This window comes from Sus scrofa, chromosome 15 (assembly GCF_054392235.1).
Source record: "Sus scrofa isolate SSC_HxYL_T2T_F1_AM1 chromosome 15, Sscrofa_HxYL_maternal_Yorkshire_Landrace_v2.0, whole genome shotgun sequence".
Lineage (NCBI taxonomy): Eukaryota > Metazoa > Chordata > Mammalia > Artiodactyla > Suidae > Sus > Sus scrofa.
The window spans coordinates 122,733,530-122,749,691 of record NC_139397.1 but is presented as its reverse complement, the minus strand read 5'-3'; the positions used below and the strand labels follow the sequence as shown (position 1 = coordinate 122,749,691).

General features: G+C 36.6%; 1 protein-coding gene across 9 annotated transcripts in view; it reads right to left on the bottom strand.

Moving 5' to 3' along the window:
* Window positions 1-16,162, bottom strand: part of PARD3B (par-3 family cell polarity regulator beta) — a 1,028,888-nt gene that overhangs the window by 535,671 nt on the left and 477,055 nt on the right. For all 9 annotated transcript variants that reach the window (XM_084998493.1, XM_021075045.2, XM_021075046.2 and 6 more), the window contains one exon: window positions 11,056-11,165. Coding sequence is in view for 6 of the 9 variants with exons in the window: in XM_021075045.2 (XP_020930704.1) it covers window positions 11,056-11,165 (110 nt within the window). In the remaining 3 variants the exon portion in view is untranslated. The remainder of the gene's footprint in view (window positions 1-11,055; window positions 11,166-16,162) is intronic.

Below are 16,162 nucleotides of genomic sequence, written 5' to 3'. Positions count from 1 at the left end.
ATGACATTTGTCATTTGCCTGGCAGAACAAAGAGCTGAGCAATGACACACAGAAGCTCTGTGCACATGTGAGAAACTGTAAGCAGCATTCACAGGGTGTCTAGTGTGGTGTGGCTGGAGATAAAGCTAAAAGTATAGGCTGCGTCAGGTTGTAAAAAGTGATGCCAAGAATCCAGAACCAAACCCTTGCTTATATGGTCAATGATTTTTGAAAAGGGTACCAGAGAAGAACAGTATTTTCAATAAATGGTGCTGGGAAAACTAGACATTCACATGCAGAAATATAAAGTTGGAACTTTACCTAATACTATATATAAAATTTAACTCAAAATGGATCATCGACCTAATCGTAAGAGCTAAAACTATAAAACTCTTAGAAAAAAACATAGGGCAAAAGTTTCACAATATCTGAGATAGCAATAATTGCTTGGCTACAGCAACAAAGACACAGGTGACAACAACAAAGGAGACAAAATGGACTTCATGAAAATGAATAACTTCTGAGTTAAAAGGACACTCTCAACAGAGTGGAAAGGCAACTTACAGAATGGGAAAAGATATCCAGGTAGATATCTATCATCTACCTGAATAAGGGAATAATATCCAGAGTATATATAGAACTCCTATAATAACAACAACTCAAACAGACAACCCAATTAAAAAATGGAAAAAGGACTTGAATAGATATTTCTCCAAGGAAGATAGATGAATGACTAACTGGCACATGAAAAGATTTGTTCAACATCACTAATCATTAGGGAAATGCAAATCAAAACCATGGCATGACACCTCATGCCCATAAAAAAGGCTGTTTTAAAAAAAGCAGAAAATAACAGGTGTGGTGAGGATGTGGAGAGATTGGATCCCTTGTGTACTGTTGATGAGAATATAAAATGGTACAACAACTATGGAAAACAGCATGGTGGCTCCTCAAAAAATTTGAAGTATAATAAGAACATGACCTGGAATTTCCACATCTGGGTATATACCACAAATAATTGAAAGCAGGGTCTGAAAAATATATGTGTTCACCCAGGTCCGCAACAGCCTTATTCACAATAGCTAAAAGATGGCGGCAACACAAGCGTCCATCAAAATGAATGGATGAGCAAAATGCTTCATATACATGTTATTTACCCTAAAAAGGAAGGAAATTCTGGCACGGACTATATGAATAAAACTTGAGGAAATTATGCTAAATGAAATAAGCCAGTCACAAAAAAAAATACTATGATTTCGCATATGAGATAACTAGAGCAGTCAAAAATCATAGATGCAGAGAGTAGAATGATGATTGTCAGGGGCTTGAGCAGGGGGAGAATAGAGTGTCATTTTTTAATAAGTATTGAGTTTCAGTTTTGCAAGATGAAAAGAGTTCTGGAGATTCATGGCGTGGTGGTTGCACAATAATATGAATGTACTCAGTGAGACTTAACCATACACTGAAAAATGGTTAAGATGGTAAATATTATATTATGTGCATTTTACTGCAATAAAAAAGCCATATGAACACCTTTAAAATATATCCTGGGAAATAGCCAGTTGCTTTAGGGCAAGAGAGAGGACATGGTCAAATTTTATAAATATATTTGGATATTTATGGGTAGACAATATTTTTTTTCAAGAAACAGTAAGGAATCATCTCATACCAGTGAAACCTCATTGGACAAATTATACTGCCTTTAACTAAACAATGCTTATATTTAATAAGACTATTCAAATAACATTTGACTAGATAAATGTTATGAACTTTTGACAGGTGTTCTAAAAATGCGGTATTATACTACAGCAATATCAACTGCTTTGGATGCCTATTTGGGATCTTCATAGAACACAGCTGTGTGTCAAATATATTTTATTTAAAAATTAAGAGCACGGAGGTGATTGACACAGTGATTGAAATTAAAGCCAGAGAAAAAGGAGACAATGCAATTCCTTTAAGCAAGTCCATCAATTTTGACTTCTGCTGCTTAAGAATCTACCTTTTCCTTTTAAAGGGGGATGAGCCTTTACGATTTTTTTTTTAACAATAAATGCCACTTACCCATACTTTACTTGAAAGGTAGGGAGTTGTGTAGAGAAAGGAGGCAGGAAAGTCAGTTGGAAAATATCGGGGCTACATCAGTCAGAAAATCATCAGCCAGTTGCAAGTTAAAAAAGATTTGCTAAAAGTAGTGATGTTTTCACTGGTTCAAGTCTGTCAGAAAGGTTTGGATTCTCCAGCGCCTCACACCAGTAACTTCAAAACTAACTCACTCCAGATGTCCCTATGATCGTCTAATCAGACATCAAAAGCCAAATGGTGACAGGCTCACATGCTACTGACGAGGATGCTGTGAGTTTCCACAAGCGTAAAACACACACAGTAGCTACTTTTAAAATGTGATTCATCTAAATCAGGATTCTGTTTTAAAGGACAGAACTATTAGGAAGGGGCCACCCTCCTGAGAAAGAGAAAAAGTCTTTTAAATGTCTGTACAGTGTCTTTCAATGACTAGATTTTAAAAGGAAAAAAAAAAAAAAAAAAGAAACCTGCACTTCAGAAGCCTTTCGGCTGGGGGTGGGGGGTGGACTCTCCCATCAGAAGAGATTTCTAAGAATTGCACCATACTCAGGGAAAACAAAACAAAACAAAACACTTTCTTCTCAGTACTGATTTCAAGGTGAACTCTCATTAACCCTTTCCTTCCACGTCATCAATCTTCAGTAAATGTCCACAACACCGAAGGGACGTGCGGCAGATCAGAACCTGCAGAAGACACGATCCATACCCTTGAGCTTTCATTTTAAAGTAATGTGAGCTACTTGCACTTTTAGTCTTCGGATTTAAGCAGCACTCTCCTCCAATGAATTCAAGTGTGCTGATGAAGGGGCAGCTTTGTTTTTATGCTGCTGCCTTTGTGTATTTAGTTACATATATAATTTCTTGGTATCACCTCAAGCAATGAAAATAAAATGTGGTGCTTTGCATAGAAATATAGCCTCATTCTATGAGCATTTACAAATATTTAAAGATGAATGCATACCAATCGAGTTAATAATTTGCATCTGGTACCCTGAAGTTGCTACTTTGAATGCTTGAGTCCCTAAGCACAACCAGAAATTCATACAAAATGCCTATTTATTATTTCCTTTAAGTTACACAAAGTTTCCGTGGAAACCATCCATGATTTAAATAATTTTCTCAGGATCACAAAGTTATTGATGGAATCAGGACACAAGATCTTGACCTTTAGAATAAAGCTACCTTAAACATCATCTTTACCAAATTTCAAACAACATGGTTTAATCACATCTGCCCATACTGTTGACATGAGATGTTTATTAGCGTTTTGAAAAGAAACCCTAGTAAATGTTCTCATACTCTTGAATTAATTCATATATCTGGATATGAATTAATTTATTTAGAAATATTTATTTTCTTCCAAATCACTTGAAACCTGAAGAACTTCTTAAAGAAGATGGAATATGAGGAAAATTTCAAGGGGAAAGTCTTTATTTGTGATGAGTGTAACAGAGCCATCTTGTCCAGAAGTTTCTAATTTAATCAAGGATTTTCTAGGTTTTTTGAACATAGTTATTAGAAAATTACAAAGCTGTAACTACTGAGATTACTAACTTTTTTATTACAGAAGTCATAGTTTTATGACAAAGAGGCAGAACTCAGATAACTGACTCTGTTGATTGCATATTAATATATTCTTTGTTCACATATCATGGACACAAACAAAATTAGCCTTTTTAAGGTTCATCTCTAGAATTACCAAAGTTTGTTCTTTTCCTATAAATCTATTCTTTCTCAAAAGCAATTTTTATGATGAAGTCATTGCTAGACTTTAAGAAGATAAATTGGGCCTCACTTGAAACTGCTGACCCCAAGCACCAATCCATATTTTAAATTCCAAGTGGAGAACTTGTGTTCAAACATCTCTCTGCCCTTGACAACACTAAAAATCACAGGTAACACCTTGTCCAAAAGCAGAAAATCTTAAACTAAAGCTATTTTGGGAGCAAAACAGCTGTGCTACACAGGTAATTTCACAATTTTCACATTCTAACTCATATATACATATATTTGCGTACATATATAGACACGCACATCTTTATAAAACGGTTAAAAGTTGTTGAATTCATTGTGCCCATCTCAGAAGTAAAAGGTTGAATCATCTCCATCACATTTATGTGTCAGCACTGTGCCTGGGGGCTTGCACCCAAAAATGAATACACCATTTCCTGCCTCTGAAGAGCCCAGTCTTGTAACAGACATGTAAACAAGCAGTTATCCTTGAGTGAGATAAAAGCTAACAGAGATGGTACATGTGATGATTCCCTTGGGAGGCGTGGGGGGCCGAGCAGAGTGTAGACTAAAGGCAAAGGGTGCTCATTTTAATGGTAAAAGTGTATTATTTGATGATTTGATATTCACTGGCACATTACTAGGGTTAACTGCTTTAGCTCTGGTCTTCATAACTAGGTTGTAAGTTTTCTGAGGCCAAGGACCATTCCTTATGTTTTCCTGGATGGCACATGGCAGAGGTCCTGGCATCTAAGGGATTAATCAATTTATGTTGACATAAAAAACAAACTCCACTCAATTTTCACTATGTGCCAATCAATCTAAACAGAAAACAAGCAAGCAAGCAAGAAAGCAAACAAACAAACAAAAAACCCATGTCCTGGTTACCGCTTTAATTTCTGAAACTGGCCTTTGAATAGACTTCCAGTTTTAGACTAGACCCCAGAAGAATGAAGCACCCACCTAAACAGGGGTCCCAGTCCCCAGATTCCTTCGTTAGTCATGGCACAGACATTCAGACAATCTAAATTTGTTTTGCCAACTCCTGCAAGGTGAAAACCTCTTTTTCAGAATATATTTGGCTTCTGCATTTTCCCCACCTGAACTCAAGTCTTACCAACCTAACTGCTTCAGCAATTAAGCTGCCAAAACTTGCCAAGCAAAGTAAATATTTGGCCCCCATGAAATATTGGATGGCAGCTTTATCTCTTAAAAACAAAGCCATATGAAAACCATCGTTGCAATGTGTCTCCAAGCTCTGGTCTTATCAGTACACAGCGTGAACAGCTGGAGTTGCAAACACCAGGACTATTATTAAATCACTGTGTCAGGAGGGGGGGAAAAAGAAAAACCTCTTGTAGGCTTTAGTACCTCTAAATAATGAGATTATATATTACATGCTATTTCTCCCTCCCTCTTGCTCTTCAATATCCATCTCTCTTCCTTGGAAGACAATGGATAGAGCCTTCCTTCTAACTGGCATCAGAGTCTACTGTTTCACTGTTTCCTTAGCTACTAGATTATACATCTAACAGAGAGAAAAGGAGGATTTGGCCTATCAGAATTTTTGTTAAGTTTCTGTGTTGCATGTAGACAGTGAGTATCCCAGAACCAAAAGTCCTCTGACATGTCAGTGACAATTAGATGATTTTAATCCTAAAATCCAAGCCATTTGTCTGTAATATTTCAGTAATTTCTTTCATGGGTTTGAAAATGTTTAATCCAGAAGCAATACTGAAATAAAACTTCATTACATGTAACATCCAAAGGAAAAAGTCTCAAATTCAATACCTATGTGCAAGATACAAAGAGAAATGCTTCTACTCACTGGCAAGATTTTCTCTCACTGGAGGCCAAAGCAACTACCTTTGCTGATGAAATACCCAAAACTCCAAACAACCAGTATTGCATTTTCACTTCTCATTCCCAAAGAAAATGCAGGGAGTCTTCCCAAAGGGGTCCACACTCTTTACCCCAATCTTACTGTTGCTATGAACTGTGTTGCTACTGACTAAAGAGTTATTTTTGACCCTCTCAATGTGGCAATTCAAAAACTTCCATTCATCTGCACATCTTGGGTTCACATACTATGAAAGGTGATAACATAATGAAATAACCTTAATTTTAATACCCAATTGGAGGACAGTGGCAACTTCAACTTACTTCTTTTTTTTTTTTTTTTTTTTTGTCTTTTTGCCATTTCTTGGGCCGCTCCCACGGCATATGGAGGTTCCCAGGCTAGGGGTCCAATCGGAGCTGCGGCCGCCAGCCTACACCAGAGCCACAGCAACGCAGGATCCGAGCTGCGTCTGCAACCTACACCACAGCTCACGGCAACGCCGGATCGTTAACCCACTGAGCAAGGGCAGGGATCGAACCCGCAACCTCATGGTTCCTAGTCGGATTCGTTAACCACTGCGCCACGACGGGAACTCCCAACTTACTTCTTTTTTAAAATTTTTATTTATTTATTTATTTTTATTTATTTTTTTGCTTTTTTAGGGCCACACCCATGGCATATGGAGGTTTCCAGGCTAGGGGTCCAATCAGAGCTACAGCTGTTGGCCTACGCCAGAGCCACAGCAACACCAGATCCGAGCTGCGTCTGCGACCTACACCAGAGCCCAGGGCAACACTAGATCTTTAACCCACTGAGCAAGGTCAGGGATGGAACCCACAACTTCATGGCTCCTAGTCAGATTCATTTCCACTGCTCCACGATGGGAACTCCACAATTTACTTCTTTATCTCTATCATTCATCATACTCTGAGAATTGGTGGCTTTCCCACATTATTTCATCCAAAACCCCAAAACAAGTGTTCCTGGATCTTCCGCATTCCTTTTAACATTTGATAAGAATGACAGATCACCTTCAGGAAACACACACACATACCCACATATACTGTGCCATAGCATAAAACTTCAGAGAGTTCATAGAGGCTCTGAAATCTATCCATGGACTTCTAATTTAACAACTCCAAAGATGGTCATGTTACTTTTTGAAATAAAATGTATATATTATAGACATAGACTTAAAAAACCAGACCGGTATTTTCTTAATTCATTTTGGTGAATCAAGACAAGTAATGGTTTTAGAACAAAGAGAACAACCACAGCATTATAATTTTCAGGAAGCCACTTTTTAATTTACTCGCCCGGCAGGATCATTTTGCCTTAGGGGTTAAACGTGAAACTATAAACAGTCATTAAAACACAAAACAACCATGGTAGTTAACCGGATATTAAGAAAAAACAGTCACATCTGTTTTAGAGTTCTCTTCCATCCCAAATTCAGGAACATCAATTTCAAGAACCTGGTTTTATGGCATGCCCTTAAGCCAAGAACACCAGGTTACAATCAAGGCAAGGATGGTAACCAGGCTCTCACTACAATATCTTACCCCCCAGGATTCTCTTCCTTTGATTCAAAAGCAGTCAGTAGAAGTCTATTTTCTATTCCTTGAAAGATAAATAGGCATTATTATTTGCACATTAATAATTATACTACTCTGATTAACTGGATAGGGTTATGAAAAAGACGAAGAAAGGAAGCAAATTTCCACGCTGTTTATCTGGAGGTACCCTTAAGTGACAAACACCCAGGTTTGGCGGCTTTGCATAATACACAGAATTAGAAGCACGCAGGGGATCTGATTTTTCTAATTTAAACCCTTTTTAGAACTCCAACTTGTCTGAGGGTGTACATCTTAAATAACCAATTTGTAATAACTTCATCAGCCAGAAAACAAGTTCAGCTCTTCCAACATTTCAAAAACGTATCTCTGGACATCAAAGTAAAGTCTTCCCTCTGTAGTAAGCCTAATGAAGTACAACTAAAAATAACCATCATCAACCGTGGTTTTAAAGGCAATATTTCAACATAATCAAATGTGTCAAATAGTCCTCCTTACAGCTTCTTATGCTGTGGTTATAAGTAAGTTTCATTTCTTGGGAATGATTGAATATAACCCACTTGGGGCTCTGCCATCTGTGAATTACTTACATATGAGCACTGTTCAAGAGATGGAAATTTTGTTGTCGTTGCTTTTTTTCTTGGATATTGAAATGCAATGCAATTGAACAGAGCTTTTTAAGCAATTATTTTTCATAGTAGTTGCTGGGGGTACATTATCACACGCTCCCCATATTCATCATTACTTATCAAATTACGGGAACCAAATATGGTGCCGTGGAAGAAGTGGAGGAAGCAGCCTGTGGACTTATGGAATCTGAGAGATGGAGAGGAATCTGTTGTCTCTGTTTTTGTACTGCCTGGGCTCAGGTCCTTGCCACACAGAACCCTCTCTGCAGGTGGCTCCCACAGGAGAGCTGTGGGGTTTTTCCAGGGTTTCCTTGAAAGGTTACTCCTCTTATCACTGAGCAGACAATAAAAGTGACTGTAGGGCTATACATAGGGTGCTGCATAATTTATCATCCATACATGGACGCCTCTGAGAGTGAGCAGGAACACTATTAATAAATATGCCCGAACAACAGGCATGAACTAGAACTGCCCCAGGCAAACCTAATCATACTGGTACCCCTGAGATGACGTGCAACTCAAAGCACTTTCTCCCAAGGGTCTCCAACCATTTCATTAGTGCTCTATCCAATTTGACTTCAGTCTAGGTCTAGAGCTACTCTGTCCAATAGCAATAGGATGCAACTTGAAATGTTTTAAAGTATCCATGTTTTTTTAAGTTATAAAGAAACAGGTGAAAACAATTTAAATATATTTGATTCAATTTGATTTACCATAGTATCATTTCAACATACAGTCAATATAAAATTATTAATAAGATCTTATATATTACTTTTTTCATATTTCAATCTTTGAAATTCAGTATGCATGCCACACTTAAAATAAATTTCTAGTGTTAAATAGTCACATGTGGTCAGTGGCTATGATGTTGGACAACATAGGTCTGACCAGCCCAGGAATTAGGATATTCAGGGATAAAGGATTGGTTTTATAACACACACACACACACACACACACACACACACACACACACACACTTTTCTTCTAGGCAAAAACAGACACACTTAAATGTCTACACTTACTAATTTTGCCTACCCTTGGCACAATACAGCAGTTAAACAGTCTTTTGCCTGGGGTGAACCAGACCTTGGAGCATATAAACTTCTATCTGGCAGATTTTGAGGTGGGGGAGCAGAGAGAATATGAGTTAGAAAAGCTGGGTAATTGATGAAAACTTTTAGGACTTTTTCTAGACCAATATGTGTCTTGTGTTCCTAAGTCCAATAGACCTGCCCTGAGCACCTTCTGTGTGCTTGGGATTAGAGACAGAACAATAAATAAGGCACAATGCCTGTTCCTTACAATGTTGAGGTTTAAAGTTTGTAGGAAGTTTATTTTACAGTAGAGACAAGAGAAGTCTAGGATGTGCCATTATTCCGTGGCAAGGAAAGACTCTCGTTCTCTGAGTCCCAGGTCTGAACTTCATCATCCACGAAGAACCCTCTGAGGAAAGGAGGAAATGCACTTTCCTCTTTATTGTTGGTACCCAGCAACTCCACCCATCTTTGACAATTTGCGTAGGTTTAGGTAAAAGGATTCTGGATGCCAGGATTTCTTCTTGAATTAGAATTTGCATCTTAGCTAGAAATACTTTATCTCCCTCTCTAAATACTCCAACTTAAGGCTCCGCAATAGCATATTTGGGTCAGGATACAGGATCGAGCAGCAGGAGAGTAGCCCTTCTTTCCTCTAGGGAAGGCAACATTGCTGTATTTACAGTTATGCTCAGCACAGAGCCCAGGTGACAGAAATATGGAAGTAAATAGTGGTGGACTTTCTGCACATAAATCAGAGTAACACATCAATAACAATGGTGTTTTAGGGTATAGTAACATCGTAAAAAAAATAAGCAGTGATTTAGTTTCTGTTTTATGTAATTATTCTCTCATTTTTATAATCCTTCTCTTCCTCCAATCCAATATATTTAGGCTTAATGTGGTCTCAATCAGTGTGCATTAAACACATGCACACCTCCTATACCACATACTGGTTCTGTTTGTACTCATCATTAGAGTAGAACATATACACCTGATTTTTATTAAATTAATGTTTCACTAAATGCATTTCCTTAAAAAAATAGAAAGTGAGAAAACATGATATCTAAAATAATTTCAGGACATTTATCTCCTTGTTCACAAAAAGAAATATGCCAAAATACTGCTGCAAACCTATTGGTAATGATTTAGTCTGGTGATTCCTACCTCAAATACATTGACCCCTGTTCTAGATAAGAATATTTTATAACAAACAGGGAAAATTCATTTAGTTCATTAAGAATCTTTCTATAAAATGTTGCATGTTTTTTTTTTGTTTGTTTTGTTTCATTTTCTAAAGGCATCACAGGCAGTAAGGCTTAAAATTGAGAAGAGATTTGCTTTTAGGAAACTTTTAAATATAGGTACATTATTGAAGATCATGAATTGCAATGAAATACAACCATTAGCCAAAATCTAATTCTCAGGCTATTTCCAAGGATAAACCACAATCGCACTTCTTCAAAGAAACCTAGGATTTAGTAGAAAAGTCCTACAGCCCCATAGAGATTGGGGACATTGTTTCTTTAGGAAACTGTTCTCCACTTCTCAGTTACATGTAGGGCAGTTATAGGTATTACTAGGTGTAAGCACTGTTGGTATATGGTTTTTTCCCTTAATGTGAAGGTTAAGATCTAGAAACTCAATATTGCTACCACATGTCTAAGATACCAGTAGCTTGAAATTATACCACCATTCACCATGATGTGACTTCATAAAGCATTATGCTGAAAACAGAACAACTCTATCTTGGAGCATCTAAAGTAAGAGGATGAGGGAAACACAGGAATACGGTGCTTTGGGTAAAAGCATAGATTTTGGAGTCAAACCACCTGGGTTAAATTCTTGGTTCTGCCACATACTAGCTATGACCTTAAACACATCACTAAAAACTCCTCTGGCTCAATTTCGTTTTCAGTAAAATGGAGATAAAAATGTGTTCTTGCTTTGATGTGAAAGTGTTGATGACTTCATGTAAAGCCCTTTGAACAGTGCTAGGCACATAATTGGTGCTCTATACATAATAGCTATCCCTATAACTAGGTACTAGTAATAGCTCCTAACTAATACTATATTTCTTAGCAAAAGATCTCTAATTTTCCACTTAAGACTGCAAAGTCCCAGTTAGTTTATGGGTAAGGCATTTGATCTTTCATTAGAAATGCAAAGAGCAGTATACCTACTGGAATAACAGGTTTCAGACTCTGGCCACTGGGGTGCGAAGTGCTTGGCTGGGCATCAGCAGGTGGGCTTGGAGCAGGGTCACTGCTTCTCCTCACCAGCAGTGGAGTGCCTGTAGGACAAAGTAAGAGGTGAGAGGTCAAGGGAACCCTGGGGGAAGACACTGCATGGTACAATGGGACTTAATTAAAAAGGCTTATAGCATGCTTTTATGTAAAAACATTCTATTTCTAAGGAGGCCTGTAAATGAATCCACTTAATGATCTTTTGCCACCTTTTTATAGAATGACACATGGAAACAAAATCTTTCAACTCTCTGCTCTTCCCCACTTGCATTTCAAAACAAGCCATTGTACTTAAGAGAAGACTGTTAGGCAGTGCAAAAGTTGATAGTTTGCAATCGAAAACTGATCTAGAAAATATATTTGACTATTAAAAAGAATGATTACCCAGCAGACAAGTGAAGAGGTTCACATAACCACTGCAATTTGCTATTCAGTAGAGCTAGAAGTGTAGTTATTACTGCTGTTTGGCACTTCCCAAATCTTCTGAATGATGATATATACTGAAATAAATTATTTGCTGGGGTTATAGCCTTAATGTCTACTTAAGTACACAAAGACACTGGTTTCATTCTCTTCTTTTTCTCCTAAAGGTGATAAAGCTGATAAGGAAAATAAGTTAGTTCACCTAAAAATATATCCTGATTTCTTTTTAAATTTAATGAATGCTTTCATTATTAAATATTTGAGTCAGTTATTAAATTCTGAAAACAGCTCATACTATTAGAAAGTTCAAATGAAATTCAACCTTGGCAGAGCAAGTGGCCTAACGACGCTGCCTGCAATGAGGTCAAGAGTAATTTGTCCATACACAATTGGCCACTATAGAAGAAACTCTCCAAAAATCTGTTTGTGACTTAAAAATTGCTCTCTTATAAAAATTAACTTTTTTTTGTGCCCCTGGAAAAGAAAGAAACAGTAAAAATGCAATTCCCTGTTTATCAATAGTCTAAAAGTAATTCTCCAACTCTTTGGAGCTACTGCAGTTTAAAATAACAATTTTTCATACCTCATTTTATATGGTACACTTATAAAAAGTGAATCCATTTTGAAGTTATTTACAAATCTGATTTTTCTATGTGCTGCAACATTCTTACTGTGTACAAAACACAGAATTGCTAATACTTTTCATCCTTATTCAGTTAGAAGTTGCTTTTTAAAAATAACTTATTTTCTAAGAAATTAATGTGCTACTGAGGATGAAACACTATGCTGAAAGTATTAAAAAGAATGTTCACATTCCATTATTTCTTTTTCCTTAATATATACTTCAGTAAACTATTCCCCACCTCCATCTAAAACATTTTTTTAAGTATAGGTGATTTACAATATTGTGCTAGTTTCAGGTGCACAGCAGAGTGATTTAGTGCTTTTGCAGATTCTTTTTCATTATACGTTATTATAAGGTAATGCATTTAATTCCCTGTGCTATATAATATATCTATAGTATATCCTCATTTCTTATCTACTTTATATATAATAGTGTGTGTCTGTTAATCCCATATCCCTAATTTGTTCCTCCCTGCTTCTCTCTTCCCTTTGGTGACCACAAGTTTGCTTTCTTTAACTATGAGTCTGGTTCTATTTTGCATATACATTCATTTGTATTATTTTAGAGTATTTCTTAAACAAGTGATGTGCCAATAGCTCTATGATTGGCAACTATTCTTTGAGAGAAACATTAAAAAAAAATCAAGAGGAGTGAAAGTAAGAGAAAGTATCATAAAAATCTTAGACAATCGAGTTCCACACCAATATGTTTTTCCCTCATTTGGGTGATCTGAAGACTAAGAGCTTCTCAGATTAAGCCCCTGAATTACCATTCACACAAAGTGAACAAGTCAGTCTAAATGTGATATCCTCAGAAGCAACCCATTATCTCTGAAATTAAGGACAGAGTGGGGCCAACTCCATGAAACTCTGGTTTGTTTCCAAGCCTTTAACCCAGACTTGTACACTGCACATCAATAATCTCAAATTTGAAAAAGACAGATAAATAACATGTCAAACCAGCATGGGGCACCAAGGTCAAAAAAATAAGTTGACTTAGAGGCACAGAAATGAATATTTCAGTGATTAACAATTTCAATTATATTATTTTTTCAGATGAGTCATATACATATATACACACATATACAGAATATGTATATGTTGGTGGGGCAGGAGAGAGAGAGGAAGAAAGAGACAGACATTATTCTTTCTGGGGAATAAATTTATTTTCCTTAAATAGGCCACACTATATATTGTTCCTTCAACTTTAAAGACATGACTGACTCCTTACTTGCTGTCAATAGCTGTTGTTTTAATAACAAAATGTTAACTTATTTAAAATGTAACTTTAGAATAACATGCATTTTTATTTCTATAATCAATCAGTATGTGCAAGTATTATAGGGTGTCTTCTAGGAGACAATAGCTCAATTTTGTACCAGTGTCCCAACTATCTAGAACATTAAAAGGCAAACTGTGTGACAGCTAGATCTCTCTTAAACATACTGTCGGCTCATCAGAAATAAGTTTTGTTCTTCTCTACTTTTCTGTATTTTGTTCTTGAATGTCTCCTGTTGAGACACCTAATTTCTACAAGCTGTCTCCAATGAGCATCTTTATTTATTTATTTTTTTCATGGTTATCTCTAGGTTTTTTGTTTTGTTTTGTTTTTGTTTCTGTTTTTTTTTATTTTCCCACTGTACAGCAAGGGGATCAAGTTATCCTTACATGTATACATTTTTTTCCCCACCCTTTGTTCTGTGGTAATGAGCATCTTTAAATAGGAACTGCTATCTCAGAGAGTTTTGAACAAACTTTCACTTGACAATATAATTTTTTTTTTTAATCCCCAAACCCCACGTGAAGTTAACTAACTGTCAGGAAGAGACTGAGTTACAACTTAAAGACAAGGAAAGATATGTCCTAGTACAGAACAGAAAGCAAGTAATGAGAAGCCCTGAGGATGACTTGAGCAAATCCTTGGCTATGTATAATAGTCAACATACCCTGTAAGCAAGACTCAAATGAGAGGGGAGCTACTACATCTGGTTTTGTGGACTCTCCTGGGGGCAGGGGAGGTTGGGGTGTAAATAAAATAGAACCTCTGCACCAAAAGAGTTTAGTAACTAATAGTAAAATTAGACATAGTGACATAGTGTCAAGACAATGGAGAAGATCCGGGCTTTGGAATCAAACAGACTGAGCTTCACCTCTCCTGGCTCTGTGACATTGGACTGCTCCATGATACAGCCTCATCATTTATAACCTGGTGATAATGTCACATCTCAGAATTCATGGAAAGCTGAAATAAAATAAAGCATACATGAGACATCTACTATCTGGTACCCATTTTTCACACAGAAGCCACTTCCCTTCCATATACACAACAAAGGAGGCAATAAGAGCACTTGCTATGTAAGCAGTGTTATCTGCTCAAAAAGGTGAACTCCTGAAATTCAAGTTAATTTTCTTGGAATACTATGCAAATGAAAATAGTAAAACATAATTTTATGATAAATCAAGTAGACTTACTGTAGAAATCTAAGCTTTTATGACCAAAAAAACAACAACAACAAAAAAAAAACCTGAGTTGGAGAGAAGTTCAAAAATGGGGGAAAAAATGGGCAGAAGACCTAACCAGACATTCCTCCAAAGAAGAAAGATGAATAACCTATAGGCACATGAAAAGATATTCAACATCACTAAGTATCAGAGAAATGGAAAATCAAAACTACAATGCAGTACCATGTCACACCAATCAGAATGGACATTAATAAAAAGTCTACAAATAATAAATTCTGGAGAGGGTGCGAAGAAAAGAGAACACTCCTACACTGTTGGTGGGAATGTAAATTAGGGCAGCCTCTATAGAGAATAGTATGGTGGTTCCTTAAAATACTAAGTAGTCCTGCTCTGGCCATATATCAGGAGGAAACTCTAGGAGAAAACTCTAATTTGAAAACATAAATGCATCCCAATGTTCATAGCAGCACTATTTACAACAGCCGTCTTCTTAAAAAGAAGCATACACACACAACACACATATACATACATACATACACAATGGAATATTATTCAGCCATAAAAAAGAATGAAATTTTGCTATTTGCAGCAAAATGGATGGACCTAGAGATTATCATATTAAATGGAGTAAGACAGACAAAGACAAATATCATATGATATCAGTTTTATGTGAAATGAAAAACAATGAAACAAATGAGCTTATTTGCAAAACAGAAACAGACTCACAGATGTACAAAACAACTGACGGATAGCAAAGGGATAGCAGGGAAGGGAGGGAGAGATAAATTAGGAATTTGGGATAAACATATACACTACTTTATATAAAATAGATAAGTAACAAGAACCTATTGTATAACCAAGATATTCAATACCTTGTAATAATCTGTAATGAAAAAGTATCTTACAAAGTATATACCCATATACACACACACAGAACTGAATATATATGAATCACTTTATATGAATGTAAAAGTGATTCACATATATATGCATCACTTCACTGAATACCTGAAACTAACACAATATTGTAAATTAACTGCAATTTAAACAAGTTAAAATGGAAAAATTACTACTCATTGGTATTTTTTTTAGCTAACTGAGGAAAGACTCATTAGATTTTAGAGGCAAATGCCCTCAATTTGGCCCAAGGAACAGTTTAAAAGCCACTGGCTGCAGAGCCCAAATAAAGTAAGAAATATTAAGTACTTTAAAGCATGTAGCCTTACACGATTGCATTATGTTTTTCTACTCAATTAAATATTTGAGGCCCCACTATGCTTCAACCCATACAAGGGGTAGCCAATATTAAGATGAATATCACGGTGCTTATTCTAAGCATATCTTTGAAAGGAGGAGCTGTGGGAACATTTTGGTGTACAGAAAAGTAGGTCCCAGGGTGATGTTCCAGGGTAGGTATGTATGGAATCCTGGAGAAACCATACCAATGAACACACACACTGTACACTGGATCAAGTCCCCTTTCAATTAAGCAGATGCACAGAAACGTAATGGAAGCCAAAGAGAAGCAGTACCC